Genomic DNA, 26,473 nt, shown 5'->3' with positions numbered 1-26,473 from the left:
TGTCCCCATGCTAAGTGTGTTAGCTGAAAGGTGAGTCTGGATAGACCATCATTATGCCTAGTACATATAAAAGTTTGAATGCCCCCAAGTCTATGACACTTTGATTAAGAACCATCAAATTTTGGTGTGTCTAATACTACACTTTCAGAATAAGCACATTCAAAGAGTTATTAGAAACTCTGCCTTCTGCAGATCCCTGTAAATTTTATTTAATGATGAAAAATGTTGTAGAAAATACTCTGGTTTTTAATGCATGCTGTAGTGACCTTCCTAAAGAATAAACATAAATAAATAAATGACCTGACAGCAACTCACAAGACAAAAAATATTGAGCTCTGTACATATGTATGATTTAGATTGTCTGCACATCTATTTGAATTTAAGTTCATTTCAAGTTTATTTAAAGGTCCTTCCCTTCAGGGTACTTTAGTTTCAGGATTTGGTACACTGGACCATCAGATTCCTATCTACTGGCATCACTAAATGAAGGACTCCCATTCTTTCTCAGCTTATACAAGTATTAACAGCCTCTAGGACTGTGAGTTGCCTTAGATTCACCATACCTGAAGGAATTTGCTTTAAGTTTTAGATGTCTCTCAGGACTAAACAAAATCTAATTGGCTGGGTGGTTTGGGTGGATTCCTTACATCTTAAATAATTCAGGGCATCAAGGGCCCTGAAGAAGTTCAGCGATTAGATCGACCATATTGATGGAGGCCAAGAGCATCTCAGGTCACATCCGACTGGTTACAATACTGCACTACTTGGCTATCCTTCACTGGTGTTGAATGTTTCCCTAGAGCCCAGTGATTTCACTGCCCAGTATGAGATACTACTGTTGGTGTATGAAATATTTCCTTCCCTTTTACAAGATTTTCATTTTGTTTTACAGTTAGATTTCCCAACAGCAAGATAGTAGCACAAAGGGCAACTATTACAACCATAAGAATCTGACCTATTAGACTGTTTGATGAGTACTGAGAATGACTGATGGATGCCCACAGTATTAGACTTCATTGTACGACCATTTTCTTTGATGCTGAATGAGTAATTTTCTGAGTCATTTCAGGTTAGCTTAGGTGGAAAAAAATACAAAATACCAAAAAACTCTCACTTCCAATATTAGCCATGCCAGGTAAGAATGAAAATATTCTCATATTAGTTCCACTGCTTTTAGGATCAGATAATACAACTTTTTCTAGAGTAGCCTTATGTTCATAAAACAACTTTCTACAACAGTGGTTCTCAAAAATGTGGTCTTCAAACCAGCAGCATCAATATTACCTGGGAAGTTGTTAGAAAAGCAAATTCTGAGACCACACCCCTGACTTACTGAATCAGAAGACCTGGGTAGGGCCTAGCACTCCGTGTTTTAACAAGCCCTCCTGATGATTCTAATGCTTGTGGTACAAGTTTAAGAGCCACTGCTCTGTGACATCAACGTACTATTGGAAAAAGCAGTGGCACTGCTCTTCAGATCAGGTACCAATGATTAGAACTCTTGATAACAAGGTTAGAAAGGGGGATTACTGTTTCTGTGAAGACTGGGAATGTAGTTAGTGGTGGAGGGCTTGGGAGCTGGTGATAAACATGGAAACTTGCATCCAGCTAACAGACACTCCACACACTGGTCTCCTTGTGCCTTTCATGTATTTTAATTCCGAATAAACGATGAAGAGGTTTCTCCCTACCATCACTCCCTCTCATTCCCAAAGTTTCTAGAGTAATAACAGGTCATCATGTTCCGTAAGAACATAAGAAAACATCATCATTTCTATGGTACCTTGAAGCTATGTGTAGGAGCAACCTGGAATAATTCAGATAAGGCCATCACCATTACAAAGTGTTAGGGCTGAGATAAACATTGCTACTTCATTCTCCCATGCATTGTATGCAGGTATAATCAGGGTAAAATAACTATCAAGGGTATAATTAAAGAGAAGAGAAACTAAAAGTGTAGTTAGAGGTTATGTGTGTTAGGGCAAGTCCCATTTAATTTGTTTGGGAATGGAGATGGTTGGATCATGTATCAGAAGCTTGTACAATATCTCCAGGTCTTTCTTAGTCTCAGTTTTCAAAGCTAATAATGCCACATACTGATTATCCTTTAAGTTTCCTTTAACTGTTTGGTTTTTAGTGCTTTGCTGAAAAAGACATTCCACTTGTTCATGCAAATGGGGATGTCTAATTATTTTTATTTATATTCCGGAAAACTTGCTTAACAACCTGGCAAAAGTTTTTTGTTTTTGTTTTTTTTGAAATTAAATATAGAGTTCACCTAATCAAACTTACAAGCTTTTGCACAGCAAAGGAAACCATAAACAAAACAAAAAGATAACCTACAGAATGGGAGAAAATATTTGCAAATGATGCGACTGACAAGGGCTTAATTTCCAAAGCATACAAACAGCTTATACAACTCAACAACAAAAAAACCCAATTGAAAAATGGGCAGAAGATCTACATAGACATTTCTCCAAAGAAGAAATACAAATGGCCAATAGGCACATGAAAAGATGCTCAACATCACTAATTATTAGAGAAATGCAAATAGAAACTACAATGAGGTATCACCTCACACCGGTCAGAATGGCCATCATCAAAAATCTACAAAAAATAAATGCTGGAGAGGGTGTGGAGAAAAGGGAAACTTCCTACACTGTTGGTGGGAATGTTAAGTTGTTACAGCAACTGTGGAAAACAGTATGGAGTTTCCTCAGGAAACAAAAAACAGAATTACCATATCATCCAGCACTCCCACTCCTGGCATATATCCAGACAAAACTCTAATTCAAAAAGATACCTGCACCTTTATGTTCACAGCAGCACTGTTCACAACAGTCAAGACATGGGAACAACCTAAATGTCCACTGACAGATGAATAGATAAAGAAGATGTGGTACATATATACAATGGAATACTACTCAGCCATAAAAAAGAATGAAATAATGCCATTTGCAGCAACATGGATGCAAGTAGAGATTATCATACTAAGTTAACTAAATCATAAAGACAAATACCATATGATATCACTTATATATGGAATCTAAAATATGACACAAATGAACCTATCTATGAAACAGAAGGAGACTCATGGACATAGAGAATAGACTTGTAACCACAAGCCAAGGGGGAGGGGGTTGGGGGAGGGACTGAGTGGGAGGTTGGGGTTATAGCTATTATATATGGAATGGATAAACAAGGTCCTACTGTATAGCCCAGAGAACTATATTCAATATCCTATGATAAATCATAATGGAAAAGAATATAAAAAAAGAATGTATACACAACTGAATCACTTTGCTGTACAGCAGAAATTAACACAATGTTGTAAACCAACTATACTTCAATAAAAAATTTTTTTAAAAAGAGTTGAATGCTTTATTAAATAGCTTAATTTTACATGCATTCTGTTAGTTCCTTTAAATTAGGGTTTCACCTATCTTCTCTTTGTATACTACTTAGCACCCTTCCATCTCTTAGTACTTTCATACCACCATAAGGCTTTGCCCAAGTCTTTGTCAAGATCTAAGAGCACAGGCTCTAACCTAGAAATGAATGAGGTTCATGAATAAATCAATGTGTGTATAGTTCTTAGAATAGTACCAGCACATCATAAACACCTGATAAGCTTAGCTATTTCTGTCATTATTCTTAACTATGCAGCCAAGGAGTCTCAGCTCAGGTACTGGGCCCAACCCAAAGGTGCCCTCAACTACCAGACATAGCAATCCTATGTTTTTTTCAGAAATGGGAGTTTTCCATAGTCAAATCAGAGTTCTCCCTTCTTCCTTAATACATGCAGAAGAAAACAAGAGCTGAAAATTTGTTGGCCTAGGGCCTAATACTGAGGCAGGCCTGAACTGAGGTTAATGACCAGAAATCACAAAGAATGAAATGTACTTCACACTTCTTTCTGAACCAAGAGAAAGAAGATTCTCAGAAAAGTCAAAATCAATTCAATTCAACATGAGATTTGAAGTTTGAGATGAGAAAGTGGGAGAATTCACTGAATTTTTAAAAGATAAAATACAGCTAGCTATTATTGGGAGAAAGATTGTTTCTTCTTTTATTCTTTTAATAACCAGGCTTTCTAGAGGCATACTTATGTCTTTTCATGTACCTTGAATGGTTCATCTCACAAAAATCCAAATAAACTGAAGAAACCCTGATACAGGCAATAAAAGCATATAAGATTAAAGAAAAAAAAACCCAGGCTTTCTATAATATTGATGATTTTAAAAATAATATAGTGATCATTCTTATCCTTTGATTTTTAGTGATTTTGCTGAAAAATACGTGCTTATGTAATAGAATTTCAAAATATTTTTATTTATATTATGGAAAGCTGTTTAATAACCTGGCAAAAGCTCTTTTAAGTATACAGTTGAATGCTTTAATAGACAATTTTACATGCTTACTATTATGTTCTTTAAATTATGATTTCATGCAAATATCCTCTCTTTGTAATTATACTTAGCAACCCAGATTTATACATTGGTCTCCTTTGTTTTCTTCATGGACTATCAATCAGAGTTTATTATCTCAGTTAATCATTTCGATACTATTAAAGCTTCAATCCACTCCAAAATAGGCATTTATTATTTTCTTTCATTGTCTGAAATCCTCCTCAATTTATTATGAGCATATCTCTTTTCTACATGCAGTAATTCAAACTTATGTTAATTAATGAAAAAGAAAAAAAAATCAACAATATAAAATAGACTGGGTCTTTCTCACCTTCTGAGATGGCCCACACTCCGTCTGTGGAGTGTGTTTCTCTCTAAATAAATCCACTTCTTCCCCATCACTTTGTCTCTCACTGAATTCTTTCTGCAATGCGACATCAAGAACCTGAGCTTCATTAAGTCCTGAGACCAGCTAGACCAACTCCTGCTCATTGTCAACACCGTTGGGGACATCTTCTGTGCCGTTTCTTTGCAACAACTTTTGGGGCACTAACAACTGGTTGGGAGACTACTTTGAAAGTGATAGCATCTAAAATCAAACTAAGGCCCCCACCCAGGTGGAAGATGGTAACTTCAGGCAGAGTATGATTCCTGAAGCAACACCCTGTTACCTCACTACCAACCAATCAGAAGAAAATCTGCACACAGTGGAAGATAGAAGACTCTGACACCCCTTCCCCAAATGATTGACTGCGATTAACTTCCCCTTATCCCTTTAAAAACTTTCATGGTCAAGCAGAATCTTGGGAGTGGTTCTTGGATATGAGTCTGCCTTCTCCCCAGGTTGCTGGCCTCCTGAATAAAGCAATCTTTCCTTTACAACCAACCAACCAATAAATAAATACATAAATACATAAAATAAAATAAAGTAAAATAAAATAAACTGGTTTTGTGAAATAAAAGAAGCTGAACATGTCAAACATAAATGGAAACTGACCAGGAGAATTTTAATTTTGACAATAACCATGTAAATATTTGAAAGACAAGCTATAGTCAGAAAGAAAATCTGAAGAAAATTTGTATGAACATTTTTGCAATATGGAGAATTTTGACATTGAAATACTTTCCAATTAAAGTCAAATGTCTTCCTTGAGTCCAAATGCCATATTCATTTAGTCTTAGATATTGAATAGGCATGAAGATTAGAAACATACATAAGACATGATCACCTGTCATCTTTGCCTGTAAGGAGCTCAGAGTTCGACAAGAGAGAGAGATAAACAATTATGATGTAATACGTTCAGTATTTAGAAACAATTTTTGGAAGGCGGGAGTGGAAAGAGGAATTTATAGAAGGCTTTGCAAAGGAGATATTTGGTCTCCTTTGCAAAGAAGAGGCAGTTGGTCTCCAAAAGAGGACAGAAAGGACAGTAAGAAAGAACACACATACTTTGCTCTTTCTCTGGAGCACAAAGGAGAAAGAGCAAAGTACGTGTGGGGAATATGAACAAAAATCATAAGTAACCATACAGAGCATACTAAAAATATAATTTTTACACAGCAGGAAAATAGAAAACTATCAGATTTTAAGCAGAGGAATAATAGATAGGTGTATTCAAAAACTAGGTTCAGGTGGAGGGTAGAGAAAATGGGAACAGAAAGACCATTTAGATATCTTTTGTAATAATCTAGGAGACGGCTGAATTTAGGGAGCCTTAACAGAGAAACATAAACAAATTCAAGAAATATTTAGAAGGGAAAGTCAGTAGGAGTTAGGTATGTACTTGGGGGTGGGAAAGGCTAAAAAGAATTAAGAATGATTCCTAGATTGCTGGCTTGAACAATCAGACGAACAATGGTACAATACACTGAAACAGGGAACACACAGGTAGGAGGAGGCTTGCAGTGGGGCAGGAACAGTGGTAATACGGGGTTTGAGATGTCTGTGGAAACCTAAGTGGTCATACCAGTAACTTCAATCTACAGGTCTAGAAGAGAGAGAGATGTCGTCTTGAATTACACATTTGGGAGTCTTAGGCAACTAACTTAGAAGACTTTCAACAGCATATAATTAATTTTGCAGAAGTACAACCATCATGTCTAGAATAAATTATATTCAATTCCTTTACTGGCACCAGGATAGAGCCTAAGACCCACTGCCACAAAATGGGCTTCTTCATGTCATGAATTATATTTTCCTATTTATTTATGGCTAACATCTCTTCTTATCATTATATAATTGCTTCTTTATAGAAAGGAGAATATCTACCTCTGTTATGATAGCTTTCACCACATTATAAGTGCATTATACCATTTAGAATATATGAAGAAAAATAACTGAATATATAGTAACTCATCAACAATGTCTCATTTTTAAAAATGTTAAGGAGTGCTTTGCCCTCTATTTGGTTTTTCTTCTTTTTAAATCATAAAGTTGCATTCCTTGGAAGCTTCTTTGATGAGGCATGTTTTGCTGAATTTTTTTTAACCTAACAGATGTTTGGGTAGTTAAAATTCCTCATGAGTATGGTATCCCGTGGTTTTCACAACCTAAGTGTTACCCCAGGAATTTTCCTTTCTTGCTGTCTTCCAGTCCTGGTGGTCTATAGGAGATGCACATTATGAGAGTCCCATTTCACTCCATACTAAATTTCACACCCACACTCTTTTAAAGTTGTACATTCCCTCCGCATTATAAGTACCTATTGTGCACCACAGAGATATTTAACAGCTTCCATTGTGCATTCCTCCCCCACACACAACTCAAATTGCTTTTGAGTATAAGGATAATCAGAAAAATAAGAGATGAGTAAAATAAGCTATAAGACTTTAATGTTTCAAGTTAAATATTTCTGCCATTTGTAATTTCTGTGCTTATGTTTGTATCTCTGCACACTTAGCACGAAGTACAGAGTAATGGGTATTATACAGATGATTTAAGCAGAAAAACAATTTGGTTTCAATTATCTAGATCAGAGTATGTGGGAGAAAGAAATGTTAGCTTGAGCTGACCGAATGTTGTTTCTTTTATTCACTCCAGTGTACAGTGGCAGATCTAGATTCAGAAAGTAACCCAATGTAATTCTCAGCCTGCATTCCAACTTTGCTCCCTGCATCTTCAATTTGAGTGCTCTTCTTTATGAGCTCAGAGAGAGTTAATACAACATATTTTCTTATTCTACAAGTCATTTGAGAACATCTTATAGTATTTATTATTCCAACTGGTGGTCTTCTTATTTGAGCTATTCAAATGTTGAATAATCTGACCTCAAACTAGCTATCAATTGCTAGCTCCTTATCAAAGAAGCTCCAGGTTTTGATAAGAAGTTCTGGGAATAAGTGCTTGGGCACAACTTGATGCTATTAGAGTAACATGCACAAATCTGAAATAGTGATTTTATACTAAGTTATACTGTTGTTTAGTGTTTTCCATAATTCAGAGGAATCATTCATTTTCATTGTTTTATTTTCTTATAAAACAACATAACACTTTTTTGGAATCAATGACATAAAAAATCGTATTAAATTTCTTCATCCAGATTACTTTTTATGTTTGCAAAATGTCTGTCATGCTTTTCATCTTTGGTATGTAGAATCAACATCTAAGCATTACTTGCTTTCAATCTTAAAAACATTACTACTCTTCAAGATTTTTGTTGCTTGACTGTTCTTATTTCTCATATTCTTATACAATATGTTAGTAGTTCACTATATATATTGTCTTGCAATAATATATGTAGTGTCTTTCTGTCTTTCATATCAAATGCCACCTCAGAGTATCTCTCCTTGGCTTACTAAATAAAACTTTTTTACCATACACTTATGAAATTCAAATACATTTATCATTAGAAAAATGTCCCTTTCATTTCTAAGACTAAATGAAGAGTGAGCAACTCATTCTCATAACTTTCAAAATTAATTTATTATTACCACCCCCATATGAATACTCAGCTGAAAAGCTAATAAGTTTGAGAATGCCAAGAAAAATAGTAAGTCTGTTGTAACAAATTCTGAAATATATAAATCTTTTCACTTTTCTCTCTTAATCACAGTGGTAGAAAGGCAACTTTCCATGTATCCCCTTTTCTATCTTATTGATAAAGAACAGAGTAGAAAATTAGTCCTTAAGGATAAAGAACAATAAAAGGGAATAGGAGTAGCATAGAAAATCTACTTAACTACTGATAAATTTTTTTCACACCCAAGTACTCTCTGATGGAGAAGTCAAATTGTGGCAGTGAGGTACCAGACCGAGAGAGAAGAAAAGTACCAGATAAAAGTCAAACTGGTACTCCATATGAAGGCACTCTTTCGATTAGTCATCAAGTAAAGATCTGGGAGCTGGGGTGAAAAAGAAGCCAAGATTATCCTCTCCATTCCATCAAGAACTAACAAATCAACCAACTAACCACCAATGGCAAAGGAACACATCCTAATAAAACTAGAAAAATAATGCTATTTATTTTTTAAAAAGCTCACACCGATTGTGAAATATTTGAAATATTCTACCATTATTCTTTTAAACCAGAATAGGCAAAGTGGAGTAGTAGGGAATTGAAAATGACCAAATTCTAGTGAGTGGGTCATAGACCTTAAAGTGGGGTTTGAAGTGGAGGGACTCAGGGGGGAAGAAATGACATTCAAGCAGAAAGACTCTCAAATTTTCAGAATAAGAATGGGGGATTCTTTAAAAATCCAACTTCCCGGGCTTCCCTGGTGGCGCAGTGGTTGACAGTCCGCCTGCCGATGCAGGGGACACGGGTTCGTGCCCCGGTCCGGGAGGATCCCACATGCCGTGGAGCGGCTGGGCCCGTGAGCCATGGCCGCTGAGCTTGCACGTCCGGAGCCTGTGCTCCGCAACAGCAGAGGCCACAACAGTGAGAGGCCCGCGTACTGGAGAAAAAAAAAAAAAAATCCAACTTCCCAGTTTCATTTACCAGCTTTTGAATTGGTCAGGTTATATGTTGTTTTATGCTAATTGAACATCTTCCACCATCCTGTCTAGAGTACTTGAGGAAATGATACATTTAGAAATTCGAATTCCTGGCTCACTGTAGCAGGCTTCTGTCCAAGTGAGACGCTCCTAAGGAGTGGGACGGGAACCCTGAGTGGCAGCAGATGCACAGGCATATGGTCTATTTTAATCAAAGGTAACAAATTAGCTGCCCACAGGCCAGATGTGGGCTACTGACATGTTTGGTTTGAAAAACTAAATGTTCTTAAATTTTAAAAACTTGTTACAGCAAGAAATTAAGTATTTTCACATAAAAAAATCTAACTTTCCTATTTCTTTGAAAACATCCTAAGTCCTAATAGCATGACTTCTCTATAAGACAGTAATCAGACAGAGGTGAGTAGTGGTTGCCCCTGTAGACGGCACGTTCTGTTAATCTGCCAAGGCTTCCACCACTCTCAGTCGCCTTACATCAGCCTGCTTCATTCATTATGGTACCTGACTGATGTCTTCAGGTAACTTCAAGTTGTCCCTGGTCACTTGTAATTTTGGTTATTCTTACTGGCTGAAGCAACTAAAATTCCGAACTTTACCTATGTTCTAATCTCTAAGCATCTGTTTCTTTCTGTTTTCTAGTCAATTAGATTATCATAGTTATTTCTTCTCAAAGTTAACAGGCTCAAAATAACCATAATTACTGACTAAACGCAACCTGGATTTGATTTTTCCATATTTTCCTTTTCTTCGTTATGGCACTATCATCCCCTCTATCCCCTGCACTGGAAAACAGTTCATTCTGCCTCCCCCATTTTAGCTTATTTAATCAAGTTTAACACGTTCAGGAAATATTTATGGAGTGCCTACTGTTGCCAGGCACCATTCTAGGCAATAAAGAAACAGCAATGGTCAAGACACCTTCTAAAAATAAGCAAATACATATAACTAAAAAATGATCAGGTAATTATAAATTTTCATTAAGATAAGATGATATTCTAGAAAAAAACTGTATGGCTCTTTTAGATTGGGTGGTCAGGGAAATTCATTCTTAGCAGGAATCATTCAAGTAGAAGTATACATTATAAAAAGCTGCTCATGCAAAGACAGACGTGGAAAAACATTCCAATCCAAACGAACAGGGCCAAGTTCTAGTACTTTCGTGTGTTCAAACAACACAAAAATTATCCAGTATGAGTGGAGGATAATGGTAAGTGGGAAAATGATTATGGATGAGGTTAGAGTGTTAGGTAAGAGCCAAGTCACATAGGGCTTTGTTAATCATGTTAAGAAATTTAAATCTTACTCCAAGAGCAATGGAAATTCACTGAAAGGCTTTTTAAACAAGGAAGTGACATCATCTGATTTACATTTAAAAAAATCAGCGTGAAAGCTAAGGAGGTCAGGTTAACGCAGTGGTAGCAGTAATGAAGGATAGGACTAATATGCTGGTAATGCAAATGGAGGGATGTGTTTAGATAGCATGGTTGAAATAAATCATTGGCGGAGTAGAAGAGGAAAAGAACACTGCCTAAATTTTCATTTTCTGCATTCGGACGATGAGACTTAGTGTTTAGACCACGTTAATTTTGAGAGGATATTAGACACACCTTCCCAATGATGTCAGTTAAATATACTGATTGGGTTCCAGGGAGCAATCAGAACTGGAAATAGATACTTGAGAATAATCACTATATAAGTAGACTTTAAAGCCATAGGACAGGATAAGGTCACTTAAGGTAAGATCTCATAGGGGTTGTGTGTTGATAAAGAAAAGGGCCAATGAAAAAGAAAAAAAAAAAAAAGAAAAGGGCCAAGTATATTATCTCTGAACACTCCAACACTTAGATTTAAAAAATGAGAGAGAGAGAGAGAGAGAGAGAGAGAGAATAAGCAAAAGAGACTGAGAAAGAGCTATCAGGGACGTGAGAGAAAAACCAGAAGAGCAGATCTCACAGAAATCAAGAGTCCAAGAGCCACAAAGAAGAGAGGTTGGACGACTGTGTTGAAGGCTGAGTTGTCTGGATTCTGTCTCAAATGTTGAATTGCATTAACAAACATTCATTGAACATTTACTATATAAACATTATGCCAGGTACTCCGGGGAATAGTAAGAAGATACACATTTGGCAACCTAAAAAATAAAGCCTCTAGATCAAAGTTTATTTCACTGTTTATAAAGGTCTACAACAGCATCTATTTATCACTGAAACTCTATGTGTGTGTGTAAGCCTAAAGTCACTGAAAACGTGGTAAAGCCTGGCATAAAAGCAGCAGAGCTTCCAGATACGAGGGGGAAATGTAGGCATAGACGAAGGGTACTTGATGGCTATCATTATAGCCTAATGACAGACAACTTAGAGGATCACAATGCTTTTTGTTACCATATAAGACTCTAGGACCTTGGTACCACTCTGGGAGTTTGAGAAAAGCCCTAATAATGACTGAAATTGAATTTCCCATCGGGATTCAATTAAGAAAAAATAAATGCTATTATGGTTAATGATGTTAAAGCAATTAAGGCAACCAGTTAATTTTAAACTATAAAACTAAAGTTACAAGAGCAATCTTTACATATATTTTGAATGATTTCTATGGAAAAACATATAAAGAGCTTTTTCTTGAATGCAGAAGTATACATACATATACAGAACAATACTTACGACCAGGCAGGGTTTGTGTAGATATCCAATTTGACGCATCGCCATAGCCGGCATTCGTGCTGGCAGCCACTTGGAATCGATACCATCTAAATTTCTTTAAATCATATACTGTCTCTTCAGTTACGTCAGCTTCGTAGAGGTATTGAATTTTTTGATATTCAACACATTCTTCAGATTCCCATTCTCTGCATTTCTGAGCCCGAAGTTGAGTGGTAATCTTATAATTTTGGAAGTAGCCAAAGATAGTGTCAGGTCTCATCCATGTCAATGTTGCACTAGTTGACTGAACATCAGAAAAAGCAATATTTGTGGGAGTGCTGGGAACTAAAAGTTGAAGGGAAAAAAAAGGAAAACAATTGGAATTACCAAACATTGTGTGAACGGGAGGGAGAAATGGGATTTACAAATATTCCTTTACTATGCACGTAGTGGTGATCTCTTATTACAACTGCCCTTAGATTAATGTCCCCACATTTAATAAGCATTAAGGTGATACTTCACAGAGCAATGGTCCAAAGGGTTAGGGGACAAAACAATTGTGATGTTTTTATTCCTAATTTTGCTCCCAAATTCACTCACAAGTTACTTATAAAAACTTACTTTGGTTCCTTATATAAGCACTGGTACAAAGAAAAATTGCATGCTCATATAATCCTATGTACTTTCCGAGGAAGGGTCTGAGTTTTTAATATTCAGTTCCCAAGAAAGACGTTCTTATATTTAAATGACTAGATAGACACAAACACATCTTACATATAGTAGATGTTGATTATAAAATAATTTAAACAAGATTATTAAATGAATTAATAATGTATACAATTAATTTTTATTTTATCTTGCACAGATTTAAAATTAGTATAACCCTTTCTAGAACATCATCAAGCACACTGACATTAATACACAGAATAAGGTATCTGTATATCACCTACAATCACATGGTCCTACTTGGAGTCATTTATTAGATTTCGTATTAACCACTGGTTTGCTATATTCATACCGTGTGTCAGGCTCTGAGGCTGGTGTTAGGAAATCAAGATACATAGGCTTATGTCTTGTTTTCAAGAAACAGTCACTTATTAGACAAGTATAATAATATAAGTGTGTTATGCTTAGAAATATAAAAGAACAATGAATTAAGTGACATGGGCACTTTTTTCATGCCTGTCCTTGTATATGTGCAAGGACCTTTTCTCAGAAGCCTGAGATAGAAAGACTGATAACAATGACTTGTATGAAAATTACACAATTCATAAAAACTATATGTTAATATGTGCAGTAAAGACAAGAAAATTAATGAGTTAGAAAATTCATTCATAAAAGTCATTCATTCCTAAACATATCATATTAATTCAGATTTCAATAAATACCTAATGAGCATCTAATTTATGCCAAGTACTACTGTAGGTGCTGGGAATACAATGAACAAAACAGACGAAAGTCCCTACCCTGGTGTAATTTACATTCCAGAGGTTTATATACAACACAAGTATAAGTAAGTATTATATATAGTATTTTGGATGATGATTAGTGTTATGGAAAAAAATAAGAAAGGGAAAAAGGAGAAAGAGTTCAAGGATAATGAAATGAGGACAGCCCTTGGCTAAAAAAAAAGAAAGCATGACTGATAAGGAGACATGAAGTTCCTGATGAAGGTGGGGAAACTAACCATGTGACTGTTTGGAGGAAGAACATTCCCAGCAGGGGGAAATGTGTGATTACAGGCCCTATGTTGGAATCATGCCTGGTATATCTGAAGAATAAAAAAGAGGCCAGCGTGGCTAGTAGGAGGTGAGGTCTGGGAAGAAACACCGAAGGTTTGATTATATACGACATTGTAGAACTTTAAGACTTTCACATGAGCAGAGGTGTTACAGGCTCTGAAGTATGTTTTCACTCTAGCTACTGTGTTGAGACTAGACAAGGGAGAGAAGGATGAAAACAGGGAGAGTAATTAGTAGGCTATTTCAGTGTCAACACAAGAGATCAGGATGGCGTGAGGCAGGACTGCAGCAGCAGAAATGAAAGCAAGTATTCAGATTCTGAATATAATTTGCAGGAGAGCCGACAGGATTTGCTGCTGTGTGACATGTCAGGTATAACAGAGAGAAAGGAGTAGAAGAAAGCTTTAAGGTCTTCGGGTTGAGCAAACAGAAAGACGAAGTCACTTAACCAAGAAGGGGATGACTGAGAAAGAAGTAAGCTTTGGTAAGTAAGATTAAGAATTTATTTTGAGCATGTTAACTTTGAAATGCCTATCAGATACCCAGAAGGAGATGTCAAATAATAGATGGATGCATGAGTCTGGAGTTCTGCAGGGAGATCTGGACTTGAGTTAAAAATTTGGATTTCCTCTTAATTTTTTTTACTGAACTATCTACAGACCTATTGCTTGTAAATTTGCCTAAACCTGGAAAAGAAGAGAAAGTCTAATGCAATGGAAAACAAGTAGTAAATTACTTAAAGCCATGTGATCAGATTCAATTACTCTGTTTTCAAATACTAATATTTATCATCAAATCTTACTGTATTTAATTGAACAGTAACCTTTAAAAAGGTAGCTCTACAAACAGAACACTTATAATATGACTTACAACACATTATCTTTAGTTATGCATAAGAGCAATGAGAGAAAAAGTTATTTTAAGGAACAATTACCTTTATAGAGGAAGAAGTTTTAGAACTGACTAAAAAGTAGAGTTTCCATAATTTATTGAAATCCCTCAGCCACTAAGTTTGAATTCAGACCTCTTGGAGATAAGACACATTTTCAAAATATTCTAACACAAAGCAGAGAAATATGACTGATTTGGGGGTTCAGGAAAAGTGTTAAGAGAAAAGGTTGCATGTGAGAGGAGATTCCACTAATTGTAAAGGTAGAGATTCAAGAAGAGGGGGGTAAATGTGATCTAAGTCAAGTTTACAGCTTATAATTGACACTGGCAATGACAAAGAGAAATAGTCTGAGGACATACTATGGCACAGGATTACAGATAGCTTCTCAGGCAATGGAAAGCCGTCAAGGTGACAGAATCAGATGTTCAGTAGTACATTTTATCAAGTCTAGTCTGATAACTGCAAACAGGAAAAGGGACAAATTCATAGAACATTTGATTTGTTCAGCAAAGAAAAAATAAAATGATAGCAATAGGAAAGAGGTGAATTTTTAGATCTATTTTGGTGGTAGTCCATAGAACAGGCAAATGAATCAGAAGATCACAGAATCAGAATCTGAAGGAAACTTAGAGATGATCTTGGTCAACCTGTCTTGTTTATGGAGGCAGATGTCCCCCAAGAATTTTGGTACCTACACCTTCTTCCAGTTTTTCAACCAAACACTGATAGGTGCTGATGCAAAAAAAAATTTTTGCAGCTGTAATTAAGATCCGAATCAGTCAGGGAGAGAGAATCCAGTGGGCCTGATTTTATAACGAGTCCTTTAAAAGCAGAGAGTTTTCTTTGGGTAGTTACAAAAGAGGAAGTTAAGTATTCTAAGCAAGAGATTAGATTCAATGTACAAACATTTCTCCACGGCTGGCTTTGAAGAAGGAAGGGACCACCAGGACATCTCTAGGAGCTGAGGACAGCCCTTGGCTAAAAGCCAACCAGGAATTGGGGATCTCAGTCCTAGAACTGTAAGAAACTGAATTCTGCTGCAACCATGTGAGCTCGGACGAGGACCTGTACTCCACATGAGAACACAGCCCATGGATAACTTTATTTGATCTTGTGAGACTCTGAGTAGAGAATCCAGGCACAGCATACCCAGACTCTGACCTACAGAGCTGTGCTCTAATAAATGGGTGCTTTTTTTTTTTTTTTTCGGTACACGGGCCTCTCACTGTTGTGGCCTCTCCCATTGCGGAGCACAGGCTCCGGATGCGCAGGCTCAGCGGCCATGGCTCACGGGCCCAACTGCTCCGCGGCATGTGGGATCTTCCCGGACCGGGGCACGAACCCGTGTCCCCTGCATCAGCAGGCGGACTCTCAACTACTGCACCACCAGGGAAGCCCAATGGGTGTTGTTTTAAGTCACTAAGTTTGTGATAATTCATGACACAGCAATAGAAAACTAATACAAATTCACTCTACCAAATGACCAATCTCTACTTATCTAGCCTGTTCTTAAATATACAGAGCAAAATCTTGAGGGGCTTTATTTTAAAATTGATTTCCAGATAGCTCTATTAGTTTGTACAGCCTTCATTATTTTGGACAGATATCTACCTTCCTATAAATCCTAATTCTACACTGAACACCCACCTCGAATAGTCCTAGTCCTATTTTCCTCTCCACTTTACTCCAACATTTATATCGAAGAACTAGAAAGGTTTTTATTCTGCATTCATATTAATAAAAAAGATTGAGCAATTACTCCAAAATATATGTTTATTTATATATTATATACATATATGAATGCCAACCATAATTAGATTATTTCTCTGAAGGTCTAGATTAATTCTTGGAACACAATAGGCATTTAATAAATATTTTTGAAAGTAGGAACAAATGAATAAGAGGGTATAACAGGAGACTTGATTTAGATAGATGGTCAGGAAAGGTTTTCCTGATGAATTATGATTTAATCAGAGATCTGACCGATAAGATGTAACTTCCCAGGGGAAAAGCATCAGGGTGTTAAGACTCTGAGGAAGAGAACATGGCACATTGGAAACATGTAAAGAAGGCTGCTACAACCACAAGGAGATGAAGAGGAAGACAGAAGGTTGGAGATGCAGGCCAGAATCAGATAATGTTGAGCCTTGCAGTCTGGATTCAAGATTTTTAGTTTTATCCTAAGTGCAGTGGGAATACTTGATAAGTTTTATATTGACTTTTCATTTGCATTAAAACCATAGACAAGGGCTTCCCTGGTGGCACAGTGGTTAAGAATCCACTTGCCAACGCAGGGGACACAGGTTCGATCCCTGGTCCGGGAAGATCCCACATGCCGCAGAGCAACTAAGCCCGTGCGCACAACTACCAAGCCTGCGCTCTAGAGCCCGCGAGCCACAACTACTGAGCCCACGTGCCACAATGACTGAAGCCCATGCACCTAGAGCCCGTGCTCTGTGACAAGAAGCCACCACAGTGAGAAGCCTGCGCACCGCAACGAAGAGTAGCCCCCACTCGCCACTAGAGAAAGCCCGTGCACGCAGCAATGAAGACCCAACGCAGCCAAAAATAAATAAAATAAATAAAACCATAGACTCTGCTCTTCCCCCTGAGAGCAAGGGACTGTGGTCCAGACATTTCCCTTTCTTTCCAGTCCATCACTAACTACCCCTTTCATGTTTCTATTTCCTTTACCTAGGGTTTACTAAGCAACTAAGGAAAAAAGGATGCATTAGCTATTCAATGAACTGGAGAAGGCAGAGGAGGCTACCCTTTCCCCATATTTCATCAGGCGGGATGACTAGATGCCCATGGCTCTCTAACCAACTTTTTTAATACCCTCCAGTGTTTAGATTTCAGGAAAGAAAACTAATGGCAAAGTTTGTTGCACAGTAAAAAATTTTCAGCAGATTAATATTTGTCCACAGACTCCATTATTCTCCAAATAAGTGTTACAGAGAAAAAAAGGTCTAAATAGGACAGTACTTTAACTTGACAAAGAAACAAGATCCATACAAGAGTTATTTCTAACCTGGCTAAAGGAAGGGTAACAACAATTGCAATTGCTTTCCATGTGACAAGCACAGGGATGGGCCTTGCACGGGACACCCAGAGTCTGGCACGTATGGGCACTCAGTAAGTGTTGATTATGTGAATAAATCATGGTTCATGAAATAGTCCTTTGGTTTCATGCAATACAAAATTTTGTCCACATTTTTCACTCAAGTGTATTTATAAAGATGAACAAGAAATAAATCTAATCTGAGGCCAAATATGTACAACTTGTAGACAATTTTTTTCAACAAGGCTACCTCAGACGCACACACAAATGACCAGCAGTATGTAGGCCTCATTTATATCCAGCATCTTCTCTTTTGATGAACCGTGTGTTGAACTAGACTATTTCAAGGCAACCGCCCTATTGAATTACAGATACAAAAAGGATTACACTCAGTTTAGCATGGAGAATCAGATTTCCATTCTTTAAGAATGACTAAAAACCTCAACCTTTTTCTATCCACAGATGGTACTCATTTGAACACATCATTCCATGCTTCCTGGAATAATCATGCAGCTTGTTTAGATTTTCTAAACATGACTGAACTGTGATGAAGCGATCAACATTCTCTGCCAAGGTATTCCGTAAATTACATTTTTATTCATAAATTATTCTTACCGGCGAAATACTTTCATCATGGTTGAATTGAAAGTCTGTAGATCTATCTATACAAGTAAAAATTTGTTACACTTTAAAGGCATGCCAGTTTTTAGTGATTATTTAGTATATTCCACTTAGAAAATGAAAATGTGTATAAAATGTAATTATTCTCTAAACTTCTGAATATCAATTATAAGAAGTTGCCAACCTCTTATGATAGGATGGTAGTTTGTACTGACTTCTCACTGACCTGGTTAAGTATACTAACATGGAAGACCAAGTTTCCTTAAATCTTTAGTCATGACTATATACATGTATCTTCAGGCAAAGATATACTCTCTTTTAAGCAAAACAGGTGTCTGAAAAATATATAAATACTTATAAAAGTTACAAAAGTATCAACACAATCTTTCCTAGTTTATTAAGAATATTTTTGTCTCTACTAATTTTAAACAAACTACAAAACACAAGGTACAAATATATGATCTGAACATACACAAACAAAAGTACAGTTTACTAACATAATATGGATCAATATAAACAGAAATGCCTGAAAAGTCGGGTGCAAAGAATATTTCCCAAACCAGATATACATTTTGCACTAACCTGAATTTAATCAATATCATTTACTAGACATTCAGATTGAGTGGTATTGGCAAGTTTATAAGTCTTAGGGTATAAGCCCTTCTTCATACATATATAAAAGTAATTTAGCTAATAGAAACTGTCACAAATAGGTGATGCCAGGAGGAAGGCTCAATGGAAGGAGAAGATCTGGGAGCTACAACTTAAAGGAACAACTGATGATTAGTACAGATGAGGAAGAAATAATGTTTTAAGTACATTAATATAGGGAGAGATATATAAATGGCAACAAGATGTTTGTCATGGTCTGGAAAGTATACCAGACTGGAGAAAAGAAAGTCTAAGGAAGTCATAAGAAAAAAGTTGTGGGCGGTGTAATATCAAGTATGGTGCTACTGAAGGGCACTGAACGTTTGAGAGATGAATTTAGATGACTACTGCAGAACACAGAGAACAACCGACAGATTCACCGGTAAAGTATAAACTTAAAGAAAATCCTGAGCCTCCATATGGCTAGTCATTAGGAAACAGTAAACGTGATAGAAACTGGTTAGATACTGTATATATGCAGTACGATGTAGACTACAGTGATAAAGGATAATTAGGAATAGAGCTAAAAGGCCAAAGAATATTGGCAAAAATGTGATGATTTATTGGGCAGAGAAAAAAATAGGAGTAAAGAAATGGAATCAACCCAGCAATTAGGTTCATAGATCAAATGTACATTGTACATGTCCTAGAAGTAGGCTATGATTTGGCTCTGACGTTACAGAAGATAATACAAAGGAAAAAATTCAGACTGTAAATCTCTGTGACCATAAATAAAGACAAATTAAATGAGCAAGAAACATGAAATAAACTCTGGTATTGAGATCAAAGGTAGATTTCTCCCCCAAAAAAGCACATAAACAATACCATGTAATTTAATAAACATTGTCCTCAACAACATCCTTACATAGTAAATTCTAAGTATGTTTAACTTGGCTCTTTCTTATAATGTCTCTCAATATGGGTGGGCGGAATAATTATCAAACGCATTTTTGTAAAACTATTTCTTTATAAGTTCTAATTATTCAGTTCAGGTATACTTCTCTCTGTCGGTCTGGCTTAATTCAGAGATAGATTTTGGAGTAGCTGAAGCAAAACTTACCAAAATAGGTTACATAAACATGATTTTAGATGATACTACAAAGCTGAGAATATGGAATGACACACTTATTAGTATGCCAAATTAAGTCATTTTAAAATATCCCATCTGCATGTCTTTCATGCTTGAGAAAGTATCTATAAACAGAACTAAAGTTTTCTAAAATAATTTTTAAGTGTCTGTCACAGTGCATGTAGAGATGGACAATTGGGGACCCAAAATTCTATGGACCACAGCTATAACAATATTAGTTATTAATCCAAAAATTATTGAAACGTAACTTATTTATAAAAATATCTCAGTAAAACTTCTGGGGAAAATGTCACTTTTTCTTGGAGAACTCAACAAGGAAAATGATGATACATATTCTGTTTGGAGACAAAGTGAGTTGATTTGTTTTATAGAGTCATTAATTTGACAGCTCTATATAGCAAGTCATCTCCTGAGAATACCTATCAAAAATGACAACTTTGTTTTGAAATAGTTCATCACAAGCAGTTCTTAGGGGAATAATTATATAGCAGAATTAGTCATCTATTAAGACCACTCCTATAACACCTGGAGACTAAATTGAACCATTGACATTGATGAAACAATGAGAAAGATATACGGGTTAGTGATAATGTGCTTGAGGATGGGTATGAGTAAATAAAATGCTAGTTTCATATCTTGTTAGCATGAATAAATAGAGCTGTTTTGGGAGAAGCTTAGGTTAGAGTAAAAGGTAGGGAAAAACAATTTGGGATAAATATGTATATATAAGCTTTGAAACCATGAGAGTGAATTAACATATAAGGGGGTGGTATTTATAGTATCAGAAAAGCAGGCGATAAAAAAAAAAAAACTGAGTCTCTGTCAAGTCAATAGTCAATCCAGGGTAAATTATCAATAAAATAGGAAAAAGAGATCATAAAAAACTCACATAAGCCAATAATGTTTGGCACACATTGGTACTTAAGAAATATTTGTTTAACAAATGAATGAATAAATGAACAAACTAATGGATGGATACATGGATGCATGGATGAATGCATGGATTTCAAGAAGAAAATATCACCAATGTTGACTGATGAACAAGTGTCACCAATGCTGATTATAATCAAATGCTGCTTAAAACCATTCTTTTCTAAAAACTGGCTGTACAGAAAACCTTGATAGAGTAAAGTATACAAAAGTAGTCCTGGATGTAAGTTTGGGGAAAGCTCTACAGGACAGAAGAATTTGGATTTTTCAAGGATTCCATAAGAGAAAGAGAGAGAGAGAGAGAGAGAGAGAGAGAGTGAGAGAGAGAGAGAGAGAGAGAGAGAGAGAGAGAGAGAGAGAGAGAGAGAGAGAGGGAGAGAGGGAGAGAGGGAGGGAGGGAGGGAGGGAGGGAGGGAGGGAGAATACAAGGAAAGAAGGAAAGATGTAAGCAGAAACAATCAATAGAGGAGAAAGGATCAAAGGATAGAGACTGGAGGCACTGTGAAATAATGTAGCCAGTAGAAAAATTCCAGATTGCCAAAATATTTTTAAGAACAAAAATACTGTTTAATTTAAAGTCATGTATATTATTGCAGTGTAAACCCTTCCTCTATGTACTCACAAAATGTTTGGTAAGGCTATTATACATAAAAGTGCACAGTGTGATTAGAACTGTCAAAATCGTGCAAAAAAATTTTGCTGCAGTAGTCAAAAATTTATGTAAAAATATTCCATTATCCAAACCTAATAAGTTTGAGGGATGTTCTGATGATGCCAGAATAGCTTGTGTCACACTAATCCTTCTGCAGATAACAGCTATAAACTCTGTGGTGGAGGGAGGGACAGCTTCTGGCTTGTGGTGTCAGGGAATGGGATGCAGGATTGCCAGAGTAGGTCAAAAAGGAAGAAGCCACAAAGGCGTTAGACCCAAATTACAGTTCTAAATTCCCTGAAAATCCTTGGCCAATCTCATAATTGTGGAAGTATGAAGGATATGCCAAGAAGCAAAGTGGAAGGCAACAGATGAAAAACTTACTAGAAATTTTAGTTGCTTCCCAATGCAGAGGAGATAAAATTCAGAATTTGAATCCCACCAAAGTAAGGAATTGGTAAACAGCAGGCCTCATTTTAAAATCCCAAAAGGGCCATACATTTACTTTGCTCTATGTCCCAGGATTAAGGAATTCTCTCTACAAATAAGGTTGAAACCAAAATCAAACATTCACAAAACTGTAATTCAGTAATTTAATGGCCTATTTGAATAAAAAGCCAACACCCTTCAAAAGAAGATACCAAAATCCAGAGTTTCTGCACAATGTCACAAACAATATCCAATATAAGTTTAAAAATTTCTAGGCAGGGCTTCCCTGGTGGCGCAGTGGTTGAGAATCTGCCTGCTAATGCAGGGAACACGGGTTTGAGCCCTGGTCTGGGAGGATCCCACATGCCGCGGAGCAACTAGGCCCGTGAGCCACAACTACTGAGCCTGCACATCTGGAGCTTGTGCTCCACAACAAGAGAGGCCGCCATGGTGAGAGGCTCGCGCACCGCGATGAAGAGTGGCCTCCGCTTGCCACAACTAGAGAAAGCCCTCACACAGAAACGAAGACGCAACACAGCAAAAATAAATAATTAATAAACTCCACCCCCAACATCTAAAAAAAAAAAAAAAAATTTCTAGGCAGGCAGGAAAATTACTATTGACAGGAAAATGTGACTTGTAGTCAGGAGGAAAAAGTGTTCAATAGAAAGAGATCACAGGATAATGCAGGTGTACGAATTGGTAGAAAATTAATTTAAAGAAGCCATTATAAATATTTTATTTGACTTAATGGAAAACAAAGCAAATGGGGAATTTCAGCAGAGAAATGGAAGTAAGGAAACAGAAATAAAAGGAAATTCTAGAATTTAAAAGTATAATACCTGACATGATATTGGATTTGTTTAACACCAGATTAAAGATGGCAGAATGCAGTCAATGAACATCATGTCACATCAATAGAACTCCAATCTACGGAATAAAGGAAGAAACGTGAAAAAATTTAATAAAGCCTCAGTCACTTAAGAGGTATGGAATTAGAGTGCCAGAAGAAAAGAAGATGGCAGAAAAATAATTTAAAAAATAATGGCCCAAAATTTCTCAAATTTTAGAAAAATATTAATTTACCAATACAAAAAACTAAATGAACCCACAGCAAAATAAATGCAACAAAAACCACACTAGCCATATTATTGTAAAACTGCTTAAAAGTAAAGATAAAAAAAAAACTTGAAAAGTGTCCCCCAAATAACATTTCATACACAAGAGCTAATGATAAAATGGTGGTTGACATCTCATCAGAAATAATGAGTACTAGAAGACAAAGGAATTACATCTTTAAAGAGACAAATATTGGGTGGGAGAACTATCAACCCAGAATCTTATATCCACAGAAAAAGACCCTCAAAAGTGAAAACAAAATAAATCTATTTCCAAATAAATAAAATCTGAGAGAATTTGACGCTAGCATACCTGCACTAGGAGAAATTCTAAAGTGAGTTCTTTAGTTGAAAGGGAAATATTAGCTGTAATTAGCTGTAACTCATAACTACTGGAATAGAAGAACACCAATAATGGTAATTATATGGGAAATACATGGTCTTTTCTTAATTTATGTAAATGTCTACTGGCTCTGTAAGTAAAAATAATACCATAAATTGTGGGGTTTACAATGTAAATATATGTAAATCATTTAAAATATATAGATGTCAAATGTATGACAAAATATATGGAATTGTACTTTTGCAAAGTTCATATATTTTATGTGAAGTTGTAGAATATTAATTTAAATACAATAAACTAAGGAATTATATTGTAATCCCTTGATCGACCACTAAATATAATGACAAGGAAGTATAGATAAAAATCCTATAAAGAAATTAAAACAGAAAGCTAAAACCATCCAATTAACCCAAAGGAAGGCAATAAAGAAAGAACAGAGGAACTAAAAAAGAGCTAGAAAACAAATAGCAAATAGAACTAAACTCAACTAACTTAATAATGACTTTAAACATAAATAGATTAAATGCTCCATTTAGAAGACAGAGATTGTCAAGTAAGATAAAAATAAAAGACCCAATTATATGTTGCCCACAAGAGACATAATTTGTCCACCAGACACACAAATTAAATATGATACAAATAATTCAAAAGTAAAGATAGAAAAAAACATACAAAGCAAACAGTAAACTAAAGAGCATGTGCCTATATTAATACCAGACTAAAGAATCTTTAAGACAAGGAGTGATCTAAAGATAAAAGAGACAGTTTATAATGATTAATGGATCAGTTAGGAAGTTACAACAATTATAATATGTGTGTGTTTAATAAAAAACTTTGAAGTACATGAACCAAATACTGACAGACTTGAAGAAATAGACAAATCCACAATATATTTGGATATTTTAATATTTCCTTATCAATAATATATCGAATAATTTTTGTTGAAAAGTGGTAAGAATACAGATTTGCAAAACATTATCACACTGAATTAATACATAGAACATTATGGACAACAACTGAAGAATAGACATTATTTCAAGTGTGCATGGAAGAATATTCAACAAGATAAATTATATGCTGAGCCACAGAAACTGTCCCAACTAATTTTTAAAAATTAAGTGTTACAGACATATTCTCTAACAATAATGGCAATAAATGAAAAATTGATGACATGTGGCTATCTAGATAAGTCCCAAATATTAGAAATTAAATATATTTTTAAATAACCATGGCTCAAAGGAGAAATTTCAAAGGAAATTAGAGAATATTTTTATCAAAAGTAAGAAGTCAAAATTTGTGATATATAATTATTAGGAGATTTATAGCCGTAAATGATTATATTTGAAAAGAAGAAAGCTTAAAATCATTATGTAAAGTAAAATAAACTAGCTACAAGAAGATAAATGCTGCAAGATCTCACTTATGTATGGACTCTAAAAAAGTCAAACTCATGGAAACAGAATAGAACAGTGATTGCCAGGGGCCAGGGGAGTGGAGGGGAGATAGTGGGATGTTTGCCAAAGGGTACAACTTTCAGTTATATGAATAAGTTATATGAAAAAGCTAATGTACAGCATGGTGACTATAGTTAATAATGATGTATCAATATTACATACTTGAAATGTGTTAAGAGAGTAGATCTTAAGTGTTCTCACCACACACACACACAAAAAGTAAATATGTGAGGTGATGGACAGGTTAATTAGCTTGATTGGGGGAATCATTTCACAATGTATACATATATCAAAGCACTGCACTGTACACCTTAAATATATGCAATGTTTATTCATGAATCATACCTCAATAAAGCTGGGGAAAAAAGACAGAAAGAAAATTATGATAAAAATACAGAAAAAAAAGAGCATATTAAAAGCAGAATATTTAAAAGGAAGAAAATAATAAAGATCAGGACTCAGTGAAATAGAAAATAGATAAATAAAAGAGAATATTAACAAATTCAAAAATTAGTTCTTCAGAAAAATTAATAAAATTTGTAAACACTTGTCAAGCCATATATAAAAGTATAGTGCATCTGATCAAGTGTGGTCTATCCCAGGAAGGTAAATTTCACTTAATATTAAAAAAGCTAATCATATAATTTACCACAGTAACAGAATAAAAGAGAAAAAAGCATTCGATCATGGGCATCTACAGATATCCTACAGCACACATCATACAAAATAGTGAAGGATGGATGCTTCCCCTTTTGATTGGGAACAATGCAAGGATGTCTGCTTTTACTACTTCTATTTAATATAGTACCAGAGAGTCTGGCCAGTGCAATATGGTAAGGGAAAAAAGTCACAGGGTTTAGAAAGAAAGAGATAAAAATTACCCTAATTGTAGATGAAGTGACATTTTTAAATGTAGAAAATTCTAAAGCAATATATAACAAAACCCTTCTCGGACTCATAAGCAAATTTAGCAGTTGTAGGATACAATACCAATAAACAAAATCAACTGTATTTCTAGATTCTACATCAAACAACTGGTGACTAAAATTAAAACGTTAAATAGGAATAATTTTAACAAAAGACATGTAAAATTCATTTGCTGAAAACTACAAAGCACTGCCGAAAGAAATTAGAGTCTAAAAATAGAGACATATACCATGTTCATGGACCAGATAACTCAATATTAAGATGGCATTTCTCCCTAAATGCATGAATAGATTAAATGAAATCCCAATGAAAATGCCACAGGGTTTTTTTGGTAAAAATCAACAAGGTGATTCTAATAATAAAATTTATATGGAAATACAAAGAAATAAAATAGCTAAAACAACCTTGAAAAAGAACACATTTGTAGAACCTACACTACCTGATTTCAAGATTTGTTATAAAACTGTAGTAATCAACACAGTGTGGTATTCATAAAGGTATACAAATCAATGGAAGAGAATATATTCCAGAAAGAGATTCAAGTGCATAGGGTCAACTGATTTT

The 26,473-nt window shown here is 35.5% G+C and overlaps 1 protein-coding gene across 1 annotated transcript in view; it reads right to left on the bottom strand.

Annotated features, from left to right (window-relative positions):
- Nucleotides 1-26,473, bottom strand: part of PTPRQ (protein tyrosine phosphatase receptor type Q) — a 197,347-nt gene that overhangs the window by 79,839 nt on the left and 91,035 nt on the right. The window contains exon 26 of the mRNA XM_004280590.3: nucleotides 12,021-12,344. Coding sequence (XP_004280638.2) covers nucleotides 12,021-12,344 — 324 coding nt within the window. The remainder of the gene's footprint in view (nucleotides 1-12,020; nucleotides 12,345-26,473) is intronic.

The sequence above is a fragment of the Orcinus orca genome, chromosome 11 (assembly GCF_937001465.1).
Source record: "Orcinus orca chromosome 11, mOrcOrc1.1, whole genome shotgun sequence".
NCBI lineage: Eukaryota > Metazoa > Chordata > Mammalia > Artiodactyla > Delphinidae > Orcinus > Orcinus orca.
Note: the sequence above shows the minus strand (reverse complement) of the source record. Positions and strands in the feature narration are given on the sequence as shown.